This window comes from Geotrypetes seraphini, chromosome 4 (genome assembly GCF_902459505.1).
Source record: "Geotrypetes seraphini chromosome 4, aGeoSer1.1, whole genome shotgun sequence".
NCBI lineage: Eukaryota > Metazoa > Chordata > Amphibia > Gymnophiona > Dermophiidae > Geotrypetes > Geotrypetes seraphini.
The window spans coordinates 241,608,474-241,634,838 of record NC_047087.1 but is presented as its reverse complement, the minus strand read 5'-3'; the positions used below and the strand labels follow the sequence as shown (position 1 = coordinate 241,634,838).

The following is a 26,365-nucleotide window of genomic DNA, read 5'->3' as shown; positions in this document are numbered from 1 at the left end:
GCGGAACCGTTAGCCATGCTCTTCAATCTCTCCCTAAGTACGGGGAGAGTCCCCCTGGACTGGAAAACAGCTAATGTCGTTCCTCTGCACAAAAAGGGTTGCAGAGCAGAGGCTGCGAATTACAGACCAGTGAGTCTCACATCAATAGTGTGTAAACTCATGGAAACTCTACTTAAAGGTAAATTAGACACGATAATGGATGAAGGGAATCTAAGGGATCCCTGTCAACATGGATTCACCAGAGGCAGGTCATGCCAATCCAATCTTATAAGCTTCTTCGATTGGGTGACAGGAAAGCTAGACCTGGGAGAGTCTCTGGACATAGTGTACTTGGATTTCAGTAAAGCTTTCGACAGTGTCCCACACCGTAGACTATTAAACAAGATGAAATCGATGGGTTTGGGTGAGAAACTAACTGCATGGGTCAGGGATTGGCTGAGTGGAAGACTTCAGAGGGTGGTGGTCAACGGCACCCTCTCTGAGACATCGGAGGTGACTAGTGGAGTGCCGCAGGGCTCAGTCCTGGGACCATCCCTTTTCAACATATTCATAGGGGACCTGACCCGGGGGCTTCAGGGTAAAGTAGCACTGTTTGCCGACGATGCCAAACTGTGTAACATAGTAAGTGAAAGTAACCTCCAGGATAGTATGACACAAGATCTGATCACGTTAGAAAACTGGTCCTCGACATGGCAGCTAGGCTTCAACGCTAAAAAATGTAAGGTCATGCATCTCGGCAGAGGAAATCCATGCAGAACATACTCCTTGAATGGAGAAACGCTAGCTAGGACTTCAGAGGAAAGGGACTTGGGGGTAATCATCAGTGCAGACATGAAGGCTGCCAAACAAGTAGAGAAGGCCTCATCAAAGGCAAGGCAAATGATGGGATGTATTAATAGAAGCTTCGTCAGCCGTAAACCTGAAGTCATTATGCCACTCTATAGAACTATGGTGAGACCCCATCTGGAATACTGTGTGCAATTCTGGAGGCCACATTATCGGAAAGATGTGCTTCGAGCTGAGTCGGTCCAGAGGATGGCCACTAGGATGGTCTCGGGGCTCAAGGGTCTCTCATACGAAGAAAGACTGGGCAAACTGCAGCTCTATACCCTAGAGGAGCGCAGGGAAAGGGGTGACATGATTGAGACATTTAAGTACGTCACGGGTCGTGTCGAGGTGGAAAACGATATATTCTTTCCCAAGGGACCCTCGGTCACAAGGGGGCACCCGCTCAAACTCAGAGGAGGAAAATTTAGTGGTGACACCAGGAAGTATTTCTTCACAGAAAGGGTGGTAGATCACTGGAACAGACTTCCGGAGCAGGTGATCAAGGCCACCAGCGTGCTCGACTTCAAGAATAAATGGGATATCCACGTGGGATCCCTACGAGGGTCGAGTTAAGGAACTAGGTCATTAGCATTCAGACTTAATGGGGTGGGTCAATAGAGTGGGCAGACTTGATGGGCTGTGGCCCTTTTCTGCCGTCATCTTTCTATGTTTCTATGTTTCTAATGCTGGGCAGGACAGGCAGGCAGAAGCAGAGCTGCATTTCGGTTTGTAGATGCAGATGGGATGGAAAGAAAGAGCAGGCTCGAGAGAGCTGCTGTCAGCAGCCTGTGTAGTACTCTACATTCCCGCCATCCCCATTCCCTCTCTGAACAGTGTGCACCAGGTGAAACCTCAGGGTGGTCACACACTACTTCTGCCCTTCTTTCCCATGAACTCTGAGCTATGGAGGCAGCAGCAGATGAGGACTGGATGATGGGAGCCACCGATAAGAGAAAGGCCTGGGAAAAGAGCCAGAACTTGTGGCATGCATCTAAGGCCAAGGAACTTGAAGCAGAAGCAGCACCACTGGCAGACAGGTCTGCCGCGCTGCATGATTAGCATTTTTGCAGTCTGCCAAGAACCCACATTTTCCTGAAGGGGCTGTTCCCAGGGATAGCCCTATAATGAGACGAACTGAGGCAGTGGCCTCAAACGGCACTTTTCAAGGAGTGGCATTTCTCCTTCCATACCCTTCCTTCCCCATTACAGCAACTCTGCTTTCAAATTGCCCACTGTTCTCCTTTCTCCTGACTCTACTTTCACTTGCCTTCTAAATGTGGACAGCAGCGGTTTACAAACACTGCCCGGCCGCTGGCCCCAGAGTCTTCTCGTTACTGCGTCCCACCCTCTCTGATGTAACTTCCTGTTTCCTCAGGGGCAGTAGTATGGGAATATGCTAGACTTTGTTGTAGGGATATGGGGATTTGCTGCACCTAGTTTTTTTTTTGGGGGGGGGGGATATAGAGTTGTTCTGGGAAGAGGGGACAAGAAGGGGGTGGAGAAAGAGACTGAACTAAGAAGGACACGTTAGCGTTTAGCACACGCTAAATCGTCTAGTGTGCCTTAGTAAAAGGACCCATTAATTTGTTGATTTTGAGTTTATCTCATTCATTGTATTTACATTTGTATTTGGTCTTTTTACTACTGTTATGCTGTTAACTAAAATGTTAAGTCTTATGTTGAGTTGTACTTGCTGTACACCATCTTGGGTGAATCTCTTCATAAATGTTTTTGATAAATCCAAATAAATAAATAAATGTCATGCACTAACATTGGCATTAGCATGCGTATTCTGATAGATTTGATGGGGAACACTTACCCTCTCTCCTATTTAGGATACACTAAGAGCATTAGGGTGTGCTTAGCAAATGGCAATGAGAACGTGCTACGTGGACTGCAGGTCCATGCCCCTTCTCCACACCTGAAATGCCCCCTCCAGAAAATAAATACATAAAAATAAATACTACACACTTAGCATGTACAAACAAATTACTTGTCACATAAGTCTTTAAAGCACTTTGCAATAAGAATTTTCATTTGTGCTTAATAATGACCTTTAGTAGACATACCTCTAAAATTAGAAAACAAAAAGTGAAAAACTGAAGGTGAACAAAGTAATGGGACCAGACAGGATCCGTTCCAGGATACTGAGGTAGCTTAGAGAGGTTCTGGTGGGTTCTATTAAAGACTTATTCAACAAATCTTTGGAGATGGGAGTGTTTCCTGGGATTGGAGGAGAGCGGATGTGGTCCCTATTCACAAAAGTGATGAAGCAGGAAACTACAGGCCAGTAAGCCTCACTTCGGTTGTTGGAAAAATAATGGAAGTGTTGCTGAAAGAAAGGATAGTAAACTTCCTAGAATCTAATGGTTACAGGATCCAAGGCAGCATGGCTTTACAAAAGGTAAATCGTGCCAAACGAACCTGATTTAATTTTTTGATTGAGTGACCAGAGAACTGGATCGAGAACATATGCTAGATATAATTTACTTAGATTTCAGGAAAGCCTTTGATAGGAGGTTCTTGAACAAACTTGAAAGGCTGAAATTAGGACCCAAAGTGGTGAACTGGGTTAGAAACTGTCTGTCAGATGTCAGAGGGTAGTGGTTAATGGAAGTTACTCGGAGGAAGGAAAGGTGAGTAGTGGAGTCCCTCAGGGTTCGGTGCTGGGGCCGATCCTGTTCAATATGTTTGTGAGTGACATTGCTAAAGGGTTAGAAGGAAAAGTTTGGTTTTTTTACGGATGATAACAAGATTTGTAACAGAGTAGACACCAAAAAGGGAGTGGAAAATATGAAAAAGGATTTGCAAAAGTTAGAGGAATGGTCTAATGTCTGGCAACTAAAATTCAATGCAAAGAAATGCAGAGTAATTGAGGAGTAGTGGCTTGTGGCCAGCAGGGGGTGATGGTTATGGGACGATAATGGAATGGATGTCAGAACATAAGTGCAGTATTTTTTGTGGAGTTTTTCTACAAAAGCGCCTGTTTTTCGTATGATTCTGGGTAATTCTAGTTAGACAAACATATGTGTCAGTTAAGGACCACGCCCAAATAGAAGCGTACGAAAAAAGGGTGAATAAAAAATCTAAATAATATGTAACTAAAGCCAGAAGAAAAACACACTAAAGATTAAAATAAGGGAAAGAATGGTGTTTTCTTGTGTATTTTGCTGTTGGGTCAGATCAGAAAGGAAACCAAAGGAATACATTTTGAATTCTCTGTCTTTGCTATATCTGCTCATATTGAGGAATCCATTTTGTGTGTCCAGGTCTTTGTTCTCAGCATCGTGGTGTTAATTAATACCACATGTGCTGTAGACTGGCTAGGAAGATAACGTGTCCTAAACTAAGATATAAAATGCATTAAGTATGAATGACCGAGTTATGGGGCCCCTGGAGTGATTTGTGTGACTGGAGTGATTTATTTATGACTGTGTGTTGAACAAAGGACTGAGTTTTGAAAAAACATATTTATATATTTTTGCAACCTAAAGAAATCCTACAGCAGCATCTGGAAGTAATTAGTGTCAGAGACTGCTGTTTCAGTCTCAAGCATAGGAAGGGGGGCATTGGAAGCCCACGTTTAGCACTGTGTCGGTGTAACATGAAGCTGTCAGCTCCCTCCTTCAGGCTAATAACTTTGCAGCACTGTGTGTGGATGAAACTTAGGGCTGAGAACTTTTCAGCACCATGTTAATAATTGTAGATTCTCTTGAATACGGTTATAATATTAATTCAGAAAACAAATGTACTGTTCTAAAACTTTGGCTAACTTTTAAACGTGGAGGAATTTTCCTGTGTCCAACTTTTAAGACCACTTCTTTGGTGAAATGTTATTGGTTGTCAAACTTGATGATGTCATAATGAGCCAACAGCATATAATAGAAAATCTGGAGCTATTAAGACGAGATCATTATGAGAAGGCCAGCATTTGGCAACTCTAACGATCTCCCATTAGCGCAACTGTTAAGCAATTATGCTGACGCTTTTGATCTCATAATGGAAAAATAGAAACAATAATTCAATAAATGTTAATTAATTTTTAAAACCTTGCGCTGGTGTCATTTTGCATGTGTTATTATTTTCAAACCTGAAGCTTTCACAAAAGCGTCGATGTCCCTTGCTCAGTAATGCATTTGGGGATTAATAATCGGAAGGAATTGTATATGCTGGGAGGTGAGAGGCTGATATGCACGGATGGGGAGAAGGAACTTGAGGTGATAGTGTCCAAAGATCTAAAGGCAAAAAAACAGTGTGTTAAGGCGGTGGCTGCTGCCAGAAGGATGCTGGGCTGTATAAAGAGAGGCATAGCCAGAAGAAGGAAGAAGGTATTGTTGCCCCACTTGGAGTATTGTGTTCAGTTTTGGAGATCTTATCTGGCGAAGGACGTAAGAAGACTTGAAGCAGTCCAGAGGAAGGTGATGAAAATGATATGAGATTTGCGCCAGAAAACGTATGAGGAGAGACTGGAAGCCCTGAATATGTACTTGTATACCCTGGAGGAAAGGAGGAACAGGGGAGGTATGATTCAGATGTTCAAATACTTGAAGGGTATTAACGTAGAACAAAATCTTTTCCAGAGAAAGGAAAATGGTAAAACCAGAGGATATAATTTGAGGCTGAGGGGTGATAGATTCTAAAGCAATGTTAGGAAATTCTACTTTACGGAGAGGGTGGTGGATGCCTGGATTGCGCTCCTGAGGAAGGTGGTGAAGAGGAAAACGGTGACGGAGTTCAAAGAAGCGTGGGATGAACACAGAGGATCTAGAATCAGAAAATAATAGTAAATATTAAACTAAGGCCAGTACTGGGCAGACTTGCATGGTATGTCTCTGTATATGGCCTTTTGGTTGAGGATGGGCTGGGGAGGGCTTCAGTGGCTGGGAGGGTGTAGATGGACTGGAGTGAGCTTTGACGGAGACTTCAACAGTTGGAACCCAAGCACAGAACCGGGTAGAGATTTGGATTCTTTCCAAGAAATAGCTAAGAAAAAAAATTAAAAAATTAAAATTGAATCAGGTTGGGTAGACTGGATGGACCATTCGGGTCTTTATTTGCTGTCATCTACTATATTTCCATAGAATAGCTCAGAAAGTCTACCAGTACTGATTCTCCTGCAGCACCCCTCCCTCCTAAAAAAAAAGATAATAATCTGAAGCCCCTTCCAAGAGCCACTCAAGATCCATACGAATGGGCACCTACATGAAATAATAAGCTCACTGAGCTCTAATCCCTTTTTACAAAACTGTAGCATGGTTTTTAGCGCCAGCCACGGAGGTATCAGCTCCAATGCTCATAGAATTCCTATGAGCATTGAAGCTGTTACTGCTGTGGTTTTGTACAAAGGGAGGGCAAGATTATACTGTATCATGGTGCTGCCAGAAATAACACATGATTAAATAGTGCAGTGTTCTTCAACTCTCTGACACCTATGGACCGGCGGAAATAAAATAATTATTTTGCGGACCAGAAGTTGAAGAACACTGGGCTAAGTCATGGTCCAGAACCTGCACATCTCCGCCCAATCTCTGCCGCATAATAGTACTAACTGCAACACCATTTTTCCATTGATTTTTCATACATACAAACACAATATAATCTTATTAACAACACATAATGGTTAACCACAAAATTAAACTACACAAAGCACACTGTATGCTTCTCAACATTCCTTCCTACCGGAAAACAGATAACTACATGCAAATACAAGACCAAAAACTAAAAGTACTAATATGTACAAATGAAACCCTAAGATGCAAGACTCTGCATGCAGTACAACCCCAGAGGAAAAGAAACAAAAGCATTTATTCCTGAACAATGCAAAATACAAACAGCAGATGCAAATCAATCACTAAACCTTTGTTGTCTCCTTCCCTCCATGCTGTTCCTTAACTTATGGCCTGCTTCTGCCTGGCCGTTTTATGCTGCCCCTGTGTTATCTTCAGGCTGACTCCCTCTTCCTCACTGCTGCAGTGCACAAAGCTGTGGCCAGCGGCTCCTCGCACTTCCTGCGCCTCATCTGGAAGCCTTCCCTCTGACGTTTGTCAGAGAGAAGGCTGCCTGATGATAACGCCGCATCGATCACACCGCGGACTGGTGGCTGAGGAACACTGTCTCGGGCCTGATGCACGTGCCGGCCCTGTGGACCGGCAATAAATTTCTACAGACCGGCACCAGTCCATGGACCGGTGGTTTAAGAACAATGAAATAGTATATATAGCTTTAGAAATCTGGAAAAGGAAATTATAGATCACAATTGCCCAGCAATTTTGGCTTTCTGTTTAAAATTCTAGTATTAATGGCATTAGATCTATAGACCAGAAACAGGCAACAGGAAAGTTAGCCTTGCCTTGTTAATTTTTTTTTTTTTTCTTACACTGTATAACAATATAAAGTGAACTTTAACAATGTTTATCGTCCACAAGAAATACTACAAATGATTTCTACAGTAAATCTAACCTTTTTTCACCATATCAGCAGAGAGGTGTCATAATATAAATGGTTCACTTTTACTGTTATAGTTTCTGCCAGGCAATAAAATGAAATGGCAGTCTTTGCTTGAGTAATTGAATGTATTACACTAGAAAATATAATACAAGATTTGTCCTCTTTTCTAAACTGAAAACACAGCTTTTCACCGTATTTTCTTTAGATGTATATTTGTTTTTGCTTCTAAGGTCCTGATATAATAATCTATTCTAATTTCTTGACACTATAGTTTACTATGGTTTAGTACAGACCTTTTGCTATGCCTACTGTAATGTGCTACAGATGTGTATTCAGAAAAAAATATCTAAAAGCATTGCAATCTGCCCAAAACACTCTCACAAGGCTAATTAGTGGAACTTTGAGACATGAGCACATAATACCAGTACTCAAAGACCTTCACTGGTTACCAATTGAACATCAGATCGATTATAAAACCCTTTTACTTGTCTTCAAGGCTCTGACTGATAGGATGTCTCCAACTCATCTTAAAGAATGTAGAAATTTTATTTTTTTGTATTACAGGGTCTCAATGAAACATGCTTCCAGAGCAAATTTGAAAGATAACTGACCTCAAAACATTTAAATTATCACTGAAAACACTGTTATTTAAATATGCATATCCATCATGTTGATCTGAAGTATAATTGCACTGAGGAGTAGTTGAGTATCGAGTCTCACTAGAACCACTGTGCTGAGAGTAGGTGGTGGTTTTTAGAAATGCACAGACTATATTGTGTTGTCTCGTGAACTATGTATATAATACGAGTACATCTTGTGGCGTGGCCGGTACCTGTGCTTCAACGGGGCCGGTCCACGTTCACCTTAGAGCTACCCCGGCGTGCTTCCCTTAAAGGAAGGAAGTCCTGCTGTATGACATTCACTCATAAGGCATGAAAAAATAAAAAGGCAAAAAAAACAGAGTCAATTTACTTGTTCATGCGATGACCACTTTATTCTGTGGTATATTGCTGGGGGTAACTTATAGTCAGTCCAAATTCCCAAGCAGCGAAAATAATCATACCAAACAAAAATATAGAGCTGACCAACAGGTCTAGGTTTCAGCTCTCATCTACATCCAGACGGTTCAGGTAAGTAAAATAAAACAAAAGTGTTGCTGTCTTAACATTCAGACCAACAATCAACACTACTGTTAGCACCTCAGATAGTTCTGTGCACAAGCCTTTAAGTTATGGAGGCTTGGCCCCAACCAGCTCAACGGGAGTTGGTGGGGGGAGGGGAGTAAGCGAATCCACCAATTTACTTTTCTGAATCACAGAATGCCACTAATGGCCCCACTAACCCAACCTGAATAGCAAGTGGATTCTCCCCACTAATTACTCCCCCGGGTTCACAATAACACAGTAGAAAACAAAGCCAGCTTAACTAGGCTGGATCATGGAAGTTCAAACAATAAAAAAAAAACGTTTTTGTTTTTTTTTCTTCCTGCTTTTACATAAGCAGGGCAGCACAAGTCACATTACACTTTCAACCTAAAGAACCTTTCCTTAGCAACAGACAATCAGGCAGAGTATGCTATAACTCCCCAAACTACCCAGCCCTGCCACTTAGCTTTCCTGCATCAGGATGTCTTCAGGCAGACTGGGAGTTTCCAAATAGTCCATAGGTTCTGGCTGTGCTGGCTGGCTGGCAAAAGGGTCAGTGTCTGTCTCCTGCATTTCAATGTCCTGGGCCCCAGGAGAACAGCCTGGAGAGACCTCTTCCTGGGCTGGCCCAGAGTGAACTGCCATTTTCCTCCTCAGAGCAGCCTCTAAAGTATTCAGACGAACACACCCTGCTCTCTGAGGGGGAGGAGCTGCCTGCAAAGTTTTCTTAGTTCTTCTCAGCTTCCTCATTATCTCCTTCAGCTGGGCGTTTGTAGAGGGAGGGAGATCCCTTTGAGGCTGTTCAAGGCTATTCTCCTCACCTTCCTCTCCTCCCTGACAATCAGCATTTTCAGGATTAAAGGGGAATGCAGCTATTTCCCTCCTCCTGGTCACAACCCTATCCCCATAATTAGCTCTCTGTATGGTCGGGCTAGCTTTAGCGAGAGCCAAGCCCGGTACAGTCAGAGCATCAGGGGTAGGATTGTGACAATCTGTAATCTGCCTAGAAACTGACCCCCCTCTTTTACATAGGTGCGCTAAGCTTTTTAGCACGCACTAAATATTAGCACGCGTTAAACATGCGTGCATGTTATCCTATGGACGCGTTAGTGCACACGTTGAATTAGTGCACGCTAAATCCACGCTAAAACGCTTAATGTGCCTTTGTAAAAGAGGGCCTGAATGATAGTGCACATAACCATAATGATAGGATGTACATGAAGATGCTAGTGAGGACCTAGGACAGGATAGTCTATACCTGTTCCATGTGGCCAGCCTATCTGCAGTGACATGATGAATATTCTTATTTAATTTATTTATTTATTTAAGGTATTTTATAGGGTTACCAGATGTAGTCTATAAGTTGGAGGACAACAGCGGCCGCGGGGACCCTTGATAAAACACAGCATTGCAAAATGTCGGGTCATCCTCTCCCGGGTCACACTTATTAAGCTATGGGGCTCATAATCAAAAGTGAAAAATGTCCAAAAAAACGGCCTTAAGTCGGATGAACATTGTCAAAATACATCTAAGTGGCAATATTAAAATTGGGTTTTGGCCTAGGTAAAAACGACCTAGACCTTCACAGTGCCACTGAACGACCAGAGCTAAACGGGGCGTTTCAGGAGGAGTGTCAAGGGTGGGAATTGGGCGGGATGTGAGCCAGCTTAGACTTAGTCATACTGCATGCATAACCAAACGTTTTACAACAATAGATGAATCTTGGACGTTGTGACTTAGACCATTTAAAACATGGTCTAAGTCATAAAAACCAACCTAAAGTGACCAGATAAGCACTGCAAACACATAGTACAGACCCCCACACACTACCCCAGTGATCACCGACCCCCACCCACCACCCCCATAAAAATCGTAATCACAACTTTTAAATTCTGCCTCCAGAACTTCAGCACCTGGCAGCCTGGCATAGGAAAGCCAAGTCGAGCTACACAGAGGCGTCTTAAGTGGTCTTGAGTGTGGGTTAGGGACCCATGGAGAGAAGGACCCATGCCCATAAGCCACTGTAATGACTGTATTGATGGTGAAACATGTGCACTCCCTAACCCCCCCCCCCCCATTTAACCCTTTTGTACTACCCTATAAGTGGCTCCTGCAGCTATAAGGGCTCTTGGGGTGGTAGATAGGTGGGTCTAGGAGATTCTGGAGGTGGTTTGGGGGGGCTGTAGTTAGATGATTACGTGACATCCTTTTTGTGAAATTCACAGCAGTGCCCTCTAAGGTAGCCCACTGTTTAGGTGCCCTGTGTGGGTGTCATGTCCATCACTTTGCAGACACTTCCCATGTCCAAAAGGTCTGTTTCTAGGCATTTTGGACTTGGAAGAAAAGTTGGATGAAAATGTGGTATAAAGTTGTATTAAAGCGTCTTAATGTTGTTGAGGAAGAAATGCCCTGAGTTGAACAATATCGAGAAGGGCTCCAATGAACTGAAGAGTCTGAGAAGGCTGCAGTTGAGATTTGGAGAAGTTAATTTTGAATTCCAAATTCTGCAGGAACAATATAGTCTGTTGTTTCGCTATAATAACCTCCTGAGACGAAGGATCCTTGATGAGCCAATTGTCCAGATAGGGAAAGACTTGAAAACCGTGAGTTTGCAAGGCTGCTGCCACCACCACAATGCACTTGGTGAAAACTCTTGGAGATGATGCGAGGCTGAAAGGCAGAACCTTGTATTGGTAATGATGATTTCCCAGCCAAAATCTCAGAAACTTGCGGGATGCTGGATGAATGGATCTCCTTGAGATCCAGAGAGCATAACCAATCATTGCATCCAAAACTTCTCTTTGACAAGAAATTTGTTGAGAGCTCCGAGGTCCAATATCGGGTGAAGATCTCCTGTCTTCTTCGGGACGAGGACATATTGGGAATAAAATCCCATGTTCTGCTGGTCCAAAGGAACCTTCTCGATGGCATTGAGAAGGAGCAGAGAATCAACTTCCTGGAGAAGAACAGAGGACTGTAGAGGGTTGGAAGGAAACTCTCTTGGAGGATGATCTGGAGGCATGTTAAGAAAATGAGTCTGTTATAAGGGAAAACACGCTCCAGGGATTCAAGACAAGGTTGGACAAGTTCTTGCTGAACCATAACGAATGCAGGTAGGGCTGGTCTCAGTTAGGGCACAGGTCTTCGACCTGGGGGCCGCCGCACGAGCGGACTGCTGGGCGTGATGGACCACTGGTCTGACCCAGCAGCGGCAAATCTTATGTTCTAAGATGGACAATTTAGCGATCTGGATGATCAGGCAGCTGAACGTATAGATAGACAATTTTCAAAAGCAAATATTTTTTGGATGTATTTTTCAAAAATGTGTCCTACGCTGTTTTTTTTACTTTGGACGACTTGCAACTTGAACGAAAACGGACTTAGATATTCCTTTCGATTATACCCTCCATGTGTTTAGAAAAACTATAATCACTTAGCTGTAAACCACTAACTTTTATCTGTACTCTTTTCAAATCTCTAATCTATGAAGCTATATGGTGTCTGCTCACATCCGCTTTCATTTCTTAATATATTTTTTTCTATTTAATCTTATTTAATTAGCTGCTTAGCTTCGAGGTTAGCTCTCAAAGTTCATCGAAGCTAAGTAGCTAATTAAATAAGATTGAATAGAAAAAAATATATTAAGAAATGAAAATGAAGAAATGAAGAAATAGTTATGAAAAACAAGAATAAATAATTAGGAATATGATTACAAAATTAACATGAATTTTGGAGTTTTGATTAAAATAAACAATAAAGTGGACTGATGACGACAAGAGATAGCTGGGCACACTCCATGTTCCAGTTACCATCCGAAGGTGCATACAAATGAAAAGAAGAAACAAAAAGATAAATGTATACACATAAACTTATATATTGAAGTTTATGTTAGCAATAGGTTGCATAGTAATAATCTCTTAGCAGTATATATGAAGCCGCATCATGTGAGCGGACACCATATAACTTCATAGATTAGAGATTTGAAAAGAGTACAAATAAAAGTTAGTGGTTTACAGCTAAGTGACTAAAGATTACACTAACATTTGGTTAGTATTTATCAAGTGATTGTAGAAAAACTATAAAGCATTATTTATTGAAAATATTTATTGATTACATATAACATAAAAATAAGATGAGTACAAATTAGGTTGTAAGAAAAATATTAGGTGGCCAATGATGAAGAGCCATGTAATTCTTCCCGCTATAAGATTTAATTTAATGGTGGAGTGGTCTAAGGCCAAAAGATAGACTTAAAATTTAATATCCAGAACGTTATTTATAATAGTATCAGTGGTTCTGGAACCATTTTGAACTTGACATCAACATTCTGGAGTCATGAAGATTTAAGACTTTATTTGCTCTGCAGTGTGGGTTTTTGAAGCACAGGTTTTTCTCAAAGGGAGTTCCTTTGAGCACTGTTTTCCCCCATCTGCAAGAGGAGCTTATGATAAGCATATGGGAACAAAAGAGCTGATTGCATCTATTTGTGAATGCAGTGACTGTTATGCCCTGCTTTGAACTCTGAAGCTCATCTGATTTAATTATTTAACATTAAACTTCTTAGCACAATTCAGCAAATGTTTAAACCTGCTGTTAGACTTTATACTTTACAGTAATTCTGTTTGGCAGTGTTTCCCTGTGATTTTGTAGAAAACTTTCTTTCTGCCAGACAATGTTACACACCAAACAATATGACCCTTTCTAAACTATACCTATAGACATCTATATAAGCTCTATTTGGATGGCAGAAGAAGCATCAGTTGACTACTGATGCTTTAGACATTCAACAGTGAAGAATAGGTCCTAACTGTGAAAGTTCATGTGAGATTAAAAAAAATAATATAGTGCATTAATTGATGTCAGTAGTATTGGAGAGGTCCATTTAGGATCAAATGACTATACATCTCTTTTGATAATTTACAGGCTTGTTGGCTCATGTGGATGAGGTAACATCTTAGTGAAAACTACATGGAAGAATCACAACTAGACCAACATATTGGGCATTTCAGAATACACATTATATGCTCTTAGTTCAACCAACTAAGGATACCTCAATCCACCCATTCCATTGCCATATTCCCCACTGCTCTAATGGACACACCTCTAAGCAGCTGTCTGAATGCATATCTTCTCCACCTGAAAGTCATTATGAGACACATGATATATTTTGATTGCACCTGTTTGCATGCTGTTTGATATGAATGTCAGTATATAACCTCAAGCTGCATTATATTCAATGGGAGATGCCGATTACCTTGTTGCTCTATCCCTCCTCTGGCTGGAAAACTCCACAAAGCTTGCACAAAAGCATGCAAACATGAGGACTGATATGGCAATCATAGGTATTGTGGCAAATTGATTTCAAGAGAAGCTTCACATGGCTGCCAATTAGGAGTATTCACATGGGGAAGTATGCTGCAAGCAATGTTGATCTAAACCAACCAAGGAGGTCACTCTGCAGATAGGATGAAGTGGGATCTTAATTATCATTGAGAAGGCCTCAATAATATTTGGTGTTATGACCTCAGGGTGTACAGTACATTTAACAAAATTAGTATGCCATTGTGGAATGAAGGGATAGTGAAATGTGTACTGTTTCTTCATGCTTAGCAGCTTGTGATCCCTTACAAATATGTGTTGGAACATTACATTAAAATACATGATGCGGTTTACATCATCAAGAGACTGTACATCACAGTGAAATACAGGAGAAATATCTTCCTTACTTTCCTATGAATTTTACAAAAAGAGATGTCTTTAATAGTTTTCGGAAATGCATATATAAAATCGAAGAAGCATGTCATGTACTGATCGGCATTAAATCTCCGGGTATAATGGCAGTTGTGGTTAGTAAGCCAAAAAATGTAGAGGAGAAGGGTCACAAATCAAACAACTGTAAGGACAATAAATTTGTTGAAACATCATAAATCAATACAACACATATATCATATATATAAAATAACGATTTTTTTTATGCCTGCCTTATTTTATGTATATGAAATATGTGTTGTATTGATTTATGATGTTTCAACAAATGGATTGTCTTTACAGTTGTTTGATTTGTGACACTTCCCCACTATTTTGTATTGTGTGATAAACTGGGTGGTGGTTAGCAAAACACCGATTGTCAAGGGCTGAATATTGGGTCCTTGGTTTTCTATTTTGACCCTCATGGATCCAAAACTAGAATTGAGGACATTTTAGCATGGCATTTTATAAAGGATGTCTATATCAGAATTTATGTGTCCCAGTTGAGCCATCTGAAGTTCTGCTAATATTTTAGAACAGGATTTGCTGGAACACAACCTGTTCTTCTTTTTAAGCTCTTCTTTTTTAGCTCAGACTTTTAAAAATACAAAACTAACAACAAACAATTACAAGTATGAAAGTGGAATAATTACAAGTATGAACGTGAAAAATTTATTAATGAAAAGGCAATAAAATACTTCTTAAAACAGGGTATTGGTTGCTTATTTAGGTCATAGGGCCTGTTCTAAATCATATAGCAAACCTTATATCACGTTTCCCCAAGGGCACTAAAGGAGTTTTTTGATATCTATCAACCCAGAAAATGTTTGAGATCTGAAAATAGCATGAAGTTAAATTTGGAGGGTAAGATGTTAGTCTCTCATATTAAGATTGGGGCAAGAATGCTGTCTGTAGCAGGTGCCAAGCTTTGGAATGCGCTCCCTGGTATTTTGCGATTTTGTGATGGGAGACTGAATTTTAAGAAAATGTTGAAAACACAATTATTTGTTAATGCCTTCATGTGCTAATGCTATTTGCTGCTGAAGCCTTACCGTCCTGTAAATGTTTTTATGGGATTTGTCTTTCCATCTTGTTGGATGAATTTGAAAGAAAGGTTTTAATAATGCGACTGTTAATGTTTTATTGTTTTTGTTTTGTCGAAACATGTTTTAGTATTTTTAATATGTATGCATGTAATTTTGTAAACCGCATAGTATTTATGTGGTATATCAATTTTTAAATAAATAAATAAATATGGTGAAATGGACATTTTTGTGCCGATGACATGCTACATGAATACTGTGGCCAGGTGTGCACTTGATAGTGTGGGACAAGCCTCTATGCCCAGCACATACACCTGCATAGAACCAAGCCTCACAGAACTTCTACTCTGCTCTTTCTGTCATTTGGCCCAAAAAAGCTGGGAACTCCTGTAACCAAGAGGACTATCTCCACTTGGATAGCAGACTGTATCTCATTCTTGTATGCTCAAGCTGGTCTAACGCTAGAGAGTTGTGTTACCGCACATAAGGTGCGAGCCCTGGCAACTTCAGTAGCCCACCTATGCTCCACTCTTATTGAGGACATCTGTAAAGCAGTCTCCTGGTCCTCAGTTCATACATTCATGACCCCACAACCTTTTGGAAAATCATTCCAGACAAGATTCTCAGTTTGGCCACAAAGTTCTCCAGAGTTTAATCTCTAATTAGAAACCAATTTCCCTCCAACCTTACTTGTTAGCTGGGGAGTCTCCACATGTGAGAATATGCTGCCAGCTTGTCCTGGGATAAAGCACAGTTACTTACCTGTAACAGGTGTTATCCAAGGACAGTAGGCAGATATTCTCACAACCCGCCCACTTCCCCTTCTTGGTTTCTTAGCTTGTTACTGAACTGATGATCCCACAAGCAGGCAGCGGGCAGGAAGGCATATGCGCATGCATAGTATGGACAGTCTTTTGCACTCTGTGCCGGGTTCTGTGGATGATATCACCCACATCTGAGAATATCTTTCTGCCGTCCTTGGATAATACCTGTTACAGGTAAGTAGCTGTGCTTTTACAAAGTCTTAGGAGGTGTTTTTGAGAAAACATGATTCTTTTATTTTGTGGCACTCAAAACTATGCATATTCCAGTTATAACATCAAAAATTGTGATAAGAAACAATTTGTAATTGGTACACTGACTCATATGTTATGCTATTGTTCTAATAAAGTTTAAAATGCTATTTGTGACTCTATTTGCATCATATTGAACCTTTCAGAAGATTATTCTATAATAGGAAAGTCTTGAGATTCCAATCTGTTTTAATGTGAACTCTTTCCTCATATCTTTGTTAGTTTTGCTGGCTAAGTTGATTTTTAATAACTAGATAGATAATACTTTGTTTTCTGTATAAATGTAAGGTAGTAATATACAAGAAAAAGAAACAGGATGAATACATGTCATTAGATCTTGATTTCCTTTGATATATTTGTTGCTGAATAAAATTTTTCTGCATCTTCATTATGCACTCAGTTTTACACAGGAGTATTTTATGTTTATTGTCCTTATAAATGTTCTTAAAAAAAAGAAAAAAGTGTAAAGTGAATGTGTGCCTTGCTACTAGGCAGGTTAGTCTAAATCTCTTGCTTTCTCCAGCACAATAGAGAACCAAAATAACATCTTAAATCTTTCTCTTTCAATGCATATAACCAAGGACATGATTCTTAAAAGCCATTTCAGAATTTTCATGAAAAATTCAGAGGTAATATAGGCTATATGAGTATATTGTATACGGTAATGCTTCCACAGATCTAGAGATTGACTTTTCGCTAAATGTACTCTAAATTTAAAACAAAATGAGTGCGTGGGGGGGGGGGAGTGATACGTATTCTCTGGGAAACACTTTTTATCTAATTAGAGGTTGATTTGTATTTCATGGGATTTGTTTTCTGTTCAATGTTGAGGTCTCTACAGATTGAATAAAACGTTATTAGAATTTTGCTTCTTTTCCAAAGCAGAATTTATTCAAATCTACAGTATATGCCTGATATATAACAAAAATTGTCACACTTATAAATATATATTCACTCTAGCCATGGAAATTACTCCTGTTCCACGACTGATGGAGCTGGGGGATAGCTGTGAAATCCAAATATTATATTAGACATTTTCCTGTGTAACAATAATGAGCATATCACTTTTGGCTTAACTGAAATCCAGTTACCAGGTCAACTTGATAGATGCAAATGCCTTTGGATTCAAATCTTGAACCAACCCAGAATCCCATGACCCGGGTGGGCGGGAGATTTCAATGTGGGCTACTGTTGAATTATTTTAGCACCAAGTCTGATTGCATTAAGGGCTCCTTGTACAAAGCCGCGTTAGTGGTTTAACGCGCGTAATAGCGTGCGCTAAACTGCCGGCCACGCTAGCCGCTACCGCCTCCTCTTGAGCAGGCGGTAGTTTATCGGCTAGCGCGGGGGTTAGCGCGTGGTAGAAAGTCATGTGCGATAAAGATGCTAATGCGTCTTCGTAAAAGGAGCCCTAAATGGGACCTTGTGCTATCCTGATGTGTAGTAAAATAGCTTGATTTAACAGTAGCTCTTGTTGATAACTTCTCCCCTCTGTCTGGCTTGTGAACTGCAACAGCAACAACAAAAATATCCCAAGAAAGAACAACACATTAATTCTTTTAAATCTCAGAAACTCTCCTTTATCCTATTCACCAAATATATCTATAAATCGTTTTTTCCTAGGAAGATTATTGCATCTAGTATACTAATTTAAAAAAACTATTCATCATTCATTTTTAAAAAAATAATATTGTCCATTAAAAACAATTAGAAACAGCTTTAAAAATGATCAAAATCATTCTCAATATTAAAGAAAAGAAAGAAAAACCCGTTCCAATATCACCACCAGCCACATTGGTGAGGAGAAAAAATATGGACAAAACAGAAAAGGAAAAAAATACAAAGGACAACTTAGATTAATCTTCTTACATAACATAATATAACATTTGTATACCGCATTACCCGTAAGATCTATGTGGTTTAATAAAAGTATAATACTTCTGCAATACAGAATGAAATACATTTTCAATCTTTGAAAAATTTTCTGAAATAAATAAGGGGGTCTTTTATTAAGGTGCGCTACGCGTTTTAGCATGTACTAAATATACACGTGCGCTTAGCGTGTGCTAAAACAGCTAACGTACCTTTGTAAAAAGAGGGGGTTAGTAAAAGACCCCCTAAGTCTTTAATAGTTTCTTAAAATTTTGATATAATGTAGAGTAGATGTAAAGAATAATTGACAAAAATCAGTATCCCAAGTAGCTGCTTGAAATGACAGTACAGTGCTCCCCCGCACATATGCAGTCGGCGGTTCACGGCCCCAGTCATTCGTGGTATTTTCCGACCGTGGATTACCAGCAGGGGAGGCAGGATAGGGCAGCTGGAGAGGGCAGCCGGAGCGCCGGCGAGTGAAGGAAATCACTCGCTGTATGCTCCGACCACCTCTTCCTGTACTAAAGTCGGGACTCACCAATCAGGAGCTACATGTCAAAGCAGCTCCTGATTGGTGAGGCCCGACTTTAGTACAGGAAGAGGTGGTCGGAGCATACTGCGAATGATTTCCTTCAATCGCCGGCGCTCCGGCTGCCCTCTCCTGCCTCTCCAGCTGCCCTCGCCTGTCTCCCCTGCCTAAAGACCATATTCACAGTTTTTTGAAATTTGCGGAGGTTCCTGAAACGGAACACCCATGAATTTTGGGGGAGTACTGTAGTTGATTATAATATTTTTTATAGTGGCAACCTTTTGGGTGATTGAAAATCAAAAAGGGAAGCTATCCAAGTAGAATGTCTATGATGGGGAAAGCACATTGATCAACTAAATAGGCTGGAGCCATGCCAGATATTATTTTGTAACATAGGCAACCGAACTTAAACTGCATTCTAGCTCATATGGGGAAACAATGCAGCTCCCTGCAATAAGGCATTATGTGGTCTAATTTAAAAATCAGCGAAATTGCTGTATTCTGTATTTTATCGAATGCGAGCTAGCTTTTTTTGGGCTGATTGCCAGATGCCATAAGTCATTATCATTCTATTAAACCCCGATTATCTTCAGTTACTAATCAATAAGAAATTTATCTAATTGTGCCAAACCTAGAAAAATATAGGGCCCCTTTTACAAAGCCACAGTAGTGATGCTGCTGCAGTAAATTCACCAAAGTCCATTCAATTCCTATTGGCATCAGTGCATTTGCAGTGATAACATCGCTACCGTGGCTTTGTAAAAGAGGCCCATATTGATTGCCTTTAAAAGTCACATGCATGGAACATTTTACAGAAAAAAATCTCCAGCTTCAAGACAAGAAAAACCCGTCTCCTTAATTGTGTTGCCCAAGCAACATCACGAAAAAAGCTGCAATTTCATACCACAAACATGAAAGGTCTTTAGATAATACGAGGGGGTGCTGAAAGGTTTTCAGCCCAACCAAGAAAAGAATGACGTGGATATGGTTCAATCAATGAACTGAAACGACGTCAAATTGACAGTTAACAAAATAAGATAACACTTTTTTCAGCTAAAGTGGCAAAATAATGCTCAGAATTTAGGAAGTTGATTGGTTGGGCTGAGCACTTTTCACACCCCCTCATTTGCTTTATCATGGTAATTTTATCTTTTTCTTTGGTGAAGGTTTTTAAGAAAGATACCTGATCAGAAATAAGATCTTGAGAACCTTCCGGCACACTGAGGCTAGCAGGTAGAACCAAAATATCCATGTCATCCCCAGTAAGAATCAACTACATATACACTTTTAGAGTCATATTTGGTGACAGAAAAGAGTCAGCGTCCAGCACTATTCTAAAAAGGACATTATGGGATGAAAGCTCTTCATACAATACTATTGGACGCTGAAGTCTGTGCCCAACTTTGGGCAAAAGGACTTATACAAGCTGAAACTTGGTGTGTATTCTAGCATGAATATCTAAGGTATTCTACAAAACTGTGCTCATTTCTTTAGAATGCCCTGACCTACCCATGCCACTCCCATGTACACATAAAGACATTTATGTGGTTACACACAAAGACATTTATTTTTTAATATTTTTAATTTTGGGGAATATTATATCTGTAGCTCATTTAATTTTCCTTCCTTCCATGCTATATTAAATAATATAAACTTACTGTACTATAAATTGATAGTTTGTATAGCATTAAAATAGAAAATACAGATTTAACTTACCAGACTCTGTAAGGTACTGAACATGCTTCTTTACTCTCCTGGTATAGGCACCTGATTCATAATTGTCCATCTCTCCAGAAACTATATGGGCCACTCTTGTAGCCCGCCCACGAATGGCACCAGCTGCTTGATCCAACCTATCAACATCCTGTTCTCGTAAAGCTATGATGCACTTGTTAACGTCCTCGAGAATGTGGCTTTCTGTAAAAAAAAACAAATGTTTTATGTTATTCTTTTCTTCACATTTAAATTAAATGTAAGATACATAAATATTGGGAGGGGGAGGGTCATTTTATTAGGGCGCTTATAGATATATGATAGGTCCAAAAAAGAGCATATTTCATGTCTGTTTTATAATGGCAAATAATTTGAAAAAAATTTGTAGACTCATAATGATAATTCATAGGACTATTTTTCATCCTTTTTTTAGTACGGTAGGACCATAATATAAAGAGCAATATGTAACGCCCAAGAAAAGTAGGAACCTCATTGGTGCTGAACACAGCACTCTCATCTATTGCTTTTATGTTATAATCATAAGTTCCAATTTTTCTATATATGGTTTTATATATGGTTTTCTATACATGCATATTTAAAACAATATTTAGGTACTTAGCCACCATCATTAGTTTGTGCAAAAGATCTTTTCAAAGAATTATGATGCCCTTTTACGATGCCGCGGTAGGCTTTTTTAAATCACTGGCTGTGGCTCTATTAGCTCTAACGCTCATAGAATTCCTATGAGCGTCGGAGCTAATACCACCACGGCCAGCAATAGAATAGCCTAATGTGGCTTATCTCTGTGTCAGGTCATGGTTGTAAGCTGTTGCAAAATTTCAAAGCATCATTCTCCCCAATTACTCAAGGGCTTTGACTCAAAATGTTTTATAATGTTGAGTGAAATGGTCTGGTAGTCGTGTTAGTGCACTATTTAAGATAATATATAAAAATAAATAGAAGTTAAACAAAACAAAAAGAATAAAGGTTAACTATTTTTTATTGGACTAACTTAGCCCCCCTTTTATCAAGCCATGCTGAAGTTTGTTTTATTGCCGGCCGCTGCAGTAAAAGTTCTGATGCTCATAGGAATTCTATGAGCGTCAGAGCTTTTACCACAATGGCCTGCAATTAAAAACCCTAACGCGGCCTTAGATCAGAAATAAGCAAATGTTGACAAATACCAGTATATACAATGATTGTCTTAAAATTTCCTCTTAGTATTCTCATCATCAATGATTTCATAGTGAGAATACTAAAAGGAAAGTTTAAAATCTGTTGAGCAAGGGCCAGATTCTATAATTGGTGTCTAATTCAATAAGCACCTAGAAAAACATGTCAATTAAAAGTGCCATTTGTAGAATCACCCCTAGTGGCACCTTAACTTAGGCACTGGTAGGTGTGAACAACTTAGGCACCAGTATATTAAATCAGGGTTTTCTTGGCCTAAATTACCAGAACCTAACTCAATCCACACCCAAACTTTGCCCCAGATCTAATTTGATAATATGATCTACTTGGAGAAACACTACAGAAATTAGGGCCAGATTCTACATACATCACCAGTATGAAATGGCTGCCGATCACAAATCACGCAGCAGCGCCATTTGTTGAATCGCAGCTACCTCAAACATAGGCACCGGAAATGTAAGCCAGAGTTCTTGAGGCCTACATTTCTGGTGCCTAGGTTTGATATGAATCTCATCTACAGAGGCGTGGAAGGACACCTAAGGTAATTTCCCATAAACACGATCTAGGTGCCAAGGTGCCAGTCCTGTAGGCACACCTAGGCACCTACATTCTTGCTTTTAAACTATATTTTTACTCATTTTTAAACAGCTTTACCACATAAAATTGAGCACCTAAATTAAGACGCTGCTTATAGAATATGGACCTAGTGCTCAATGCAAAACTGGTTATTTTGCGGGCTTTCCAGGACGGAGTCAACAATTAGCCAGTTAAGTTTCAATCTTCGGTACTTAAGACCGCCAGGGCAACTGCCTAAACAGCACTGCAAAAAAGTCAGTTCCATCTTTATGCAGCTGTTCAGACAGTTAAGTGCTAAATGTTGCATTCAACTGGTTACGTTTTAAACGGTTCCACAAACCTGAAACTGAATGCCAAAGTGCGGGCTTGTCCCAGCATTGAATTTCAAGGTATAATGCCAACCGCGATCAACAAAACACTGAACTATGACAGCTGAATATTGACCCCTAAATAGGCACATTGTTCAACAATTTAAAAGAATTAAATAAAGTAAAGACTATTGCAAAGTTTCTAAAAGAGCAAGGTTAATGAAGAACAAAAAAATAACCCCCCCCTCTTATCAAATTGCGCTAGAGGTTTTTAACGTGGGCTGGCGAGGTAAGCGCTCCAACACTCATAGGAATTCTCTGAGCATTGGAGCATTTACTGTGCCAGCCCACGCTAGAAACCTCTAGCGTAACTTGATAAAAAAAGGAGTGTGGGGGGGGGGCAAAGGCAATATTTTGACAATTGAAGCAGTCAGAAGTGTTTCAGAATTAAGCAAGCGTACGCAGACTGGTCTTTCCAGTGTACTTCCAGCAAATAATATAAATGGAAATAAATAAACCAAACTTAAACTTCAGCAGGAGATTTGCTCTCTGAGACCAGCATGCAAATAGGAAAGGAGCATGGGTTAGCTCTGGGTCATAAAGCCATGTTATACTTTGTCTCTCTGTACCTGAAGAATGAACCTTTTCAAGTTAGCTCTGTGCCTCAATTTATCCAGCTGTAATTGGGAGATAGTAAAATACCTTTCCATTTGAAAGCCATCATACAGAGCAGCCATCAAAAATTTATAGCCAGGCAGTCTGTCACCTTGAATGAGATGATGGTGATAATGATTTGTTTCTTTAGCTTTCATAACACAGCTCTGCAAATCCAAAATCTGTACTCCATGGATCATTACCCGTGAACCTCCTGACTTTTGATCTATTGTTCTTTTAAGTTTTTGCTATTTCACTCTGTGATTCAAAAATCATGATTTGTGATTTGGGAGTCATTTTGAGCACTTAGATGTGACTAATTTACTGAAAACCAGACCTTCAGGGCTTATTTTAATTAGATCTGTGGAGGACACAATATAGGAGGGTTAAAATACAGCTAAGTCTGAGACTTTCTCAGTGTTATTTAGACTATAAAGAAAGCCTAAACCAAAATTTGACTCATAACCTGTCAAGTTCCAATAAGGGAGTAATAATTTTTTTTTTTTTGCGTGTGATCCTATCCAGTGAATCATGTGTTGTGGACAATTACTTGTAGATGGTGACTTGAAGGCAAGCTCTGGGTAGTGCTAAGTGATTTGGCTCAAATCTTTGCAATGGCTTTTAGTTTAGTTTTCTCTTTGTAATGAGAATTTAAAAGTTATGACCACTGTGTACTCCACTGTCGCCTCTCCTTTTACAAAGCTGCAGTAGCAGCTACCATGGGGCAAATGCTCCAATGCCCATTAAATGCCCATTAAATTGTCGGAGCAATTACCATAGCAGCAGTCACTTCCGTGGCTTTGTATTAGGTAAGTGTATTAATTGACGTTTATTGACAATGGAGCAATAGTATTTGTACAAAAGATGAAGGAACAGAACTTCAGCAACTCAACAAGAAATAAAATGCAGCTATTCCTCACTTAACGACCAAGTTCCATTCATATTACTAGGTCTTTAAGCGAATTGGTCATTAAGTGAGGAGTGTCTGTAGATCATTCCTGCCTCCACAGCCTTAAGCCCTGGACCCCTCCCAGGCCTTCCACAGCTTACCTTAAAGCCTTGACGGTCTAGCGGTGAAATGGGTCAGGAGTGATCTTCCTACGCTTTTGCCCCATGAAAGCTGTGATCAAAAATTGCAGCCACAAGTTCCTGTGGCCTCACGAGACTGCTGTGGGAACTTGCATCAGCCATTTTTAATTGTGGCTTTCATGGTTCGGAGCGTAAGAAGATTGTTCTTGCCCCACTTGACGCTGGTAGGAGATCTGGTTGTAAGTCTGGGCAGTTGTTAACCCTGCTCCAGGGTTATTAACAAATGTTAGTGATGACATTTTCATTTTAACAAATTAACAGAATCTCTTTAAATGAAACCTAAGCAATAATTTTAGACTCCTTTAAAAAAAAAAAATTGAAGTTGACTGTTTAAAAGGTCAGAATGTTTGTATCCAGTTTGGGACAGTAATAGGTTATTAAAGTAATATATTACTTTTAAAAATAATGAGTAATTACAATGATTACTTTCATGCAAAAGTAATAAGCAATTGTAATATATTACATTCTTCAGGGATGAAAGCTATGGTGCTCATTTTCAAAAGAGAAAAATATCTCAAAGGTAGTACAAAATGGTAGATGGATTTTCCCCCCCATTAAAATGTCTAAAATGTGAGTTTTGTAAAGGCAAAACTGGGACATTGTTCACTAATAGAAAAGGGAAGTGTTGGAAGTGTGTTTTTCTGCTATAATGGAACAGAATAAAAGGTTCAGTACAGAAAAGAAGTATGTTTTATCCAAATCTGTTTCAGTCATAACTAACCCCACCTTTTACAAAACTGTAACATGGTTTTTGAGTAGACCATGGCGGTAACAGCTCTGATACTCATAGAATTCCTACTAGAGCTGGAGCTGTTACCGCCACGGCTGGTGCTAAAAAAACGTGCTACTGTTTTGTAAAAGGAGGGGTAAGTCTGAAAAAGTGCTATAACTGTCCATCTGACCACTGGAGAGATGAAGGCATGATTACCCTTAATTATCTACTGGTCACTGACCCCCCTCCCACCCCTGAAGATGTGACAATGACAGTAGATACCAGGGTCTATGACAGCTCTAGATATTATGGCCATTCCTAAGAAAGCAGCAGCAAGATTTTGGTTCTTGTACATAAGGTCATACATCAAATTTTACCAAAAGTAGTAGCCTCTCAATCACAGCAATTATTAGTCATTCCATTAATATGATTGATAACAAAAGCAATGAATCATTCCTGTATCTTTAATGTGGTAGGCCCGCAATTATGGAATGCTTTCCCAGACAGTGTCTGACAGATCTCGTCATTCGTATCTTTTTATAAGAATTTGAAGGCCTACTTTTTTCAAAGGGCCTTCTCGGGTTTAAAAATGTAGAATTGTTTTACCGTTTCTTATGCTGTATGATGAAGCACAGATTGTATTATGGAATGTGTTTTTTGTCCTGTTTATGTAACTTTTATGAATGTTTTTATGCAATCGGTATAGTTCTTTGAATATAAGGGATATAAATGTTTTAAATAAATAAACAAACACTTTCATTTCAGTAGTAATATGTGAACCCTCCTGGAACATAGAAATATTTGCTGTACCTAAATATATATATGTTACCTGTAAGCCTAAGGGTTATTGTAGTGGTGGACCTTTAGGTACTGTAGGTTTTCTCTGTTTCTGGATGGCTGATCTTACAATATGAATGGGGTTTAGGTGGAATTTGTATCAGAGTCCCTTTATGTGCCATTCGCTTCACTGACAATTAGACTTCCTCTCTCCACTGCTAGGATGTCTGTATGGCCAGTTTGCTAAGAATGCAGCCAGACAGATGTTCATATGGCTTGTTTTTCTCACAAATCGTACTTACAGATGACATATTCCACTAGAAAATGTCTAGCTCAAAGCCATAACTAAATCAAAAATTTAGACTTTTTCTGGTTCAATTATGGCTGTGAACTAGACATTTTTGGCAAAAGATTCCAATTCAGGTGCATACTGAAAATGCTTCTCTGTGTGGACACTTTTACTTATGGATCTATTTATTTGCCCTAACGATACTGTCCTGCTCTTTCTCACCACTTATTTCATCTTCCTATTTTATATGGTGTTCACTTCCTTGTAAAATGTATTTGAATTGTAACCTGCTTCGCTATGATCCTAGGAAAAGCAACATTAAAACCAATTAGCCATAAACCATATGCATTTAATTGAAGATCATCAGTAAA

General features: G+C 39.7%; 1 protein-coding gene across 4 annotated transcripts in view; it reads right to left on the bottom strand.

Moving 5' to 3' along the window:
* Positions 1–26,365, bottom strand: part of CTNNA3 (catenin alpha 3) — a 1,751,094-nt gene that overhangs the window by 457,160 nt on the left and 1,267,569 nt on the right. For all 4 annotated transcript variants that reach the window (XM_033940460.1, XM_033940462.1, XM_033940461.1 and 1 more), the window contains one exon: positions 20,402–20,602. In XM_033940460.1, the coding sequence (XP_033796351.1) occupies positions 20,402–20,602 (201 nt within the window). The remainder of the gene's footprint in view (positions 1–20,401; positions 20,603–26,365) is intronic.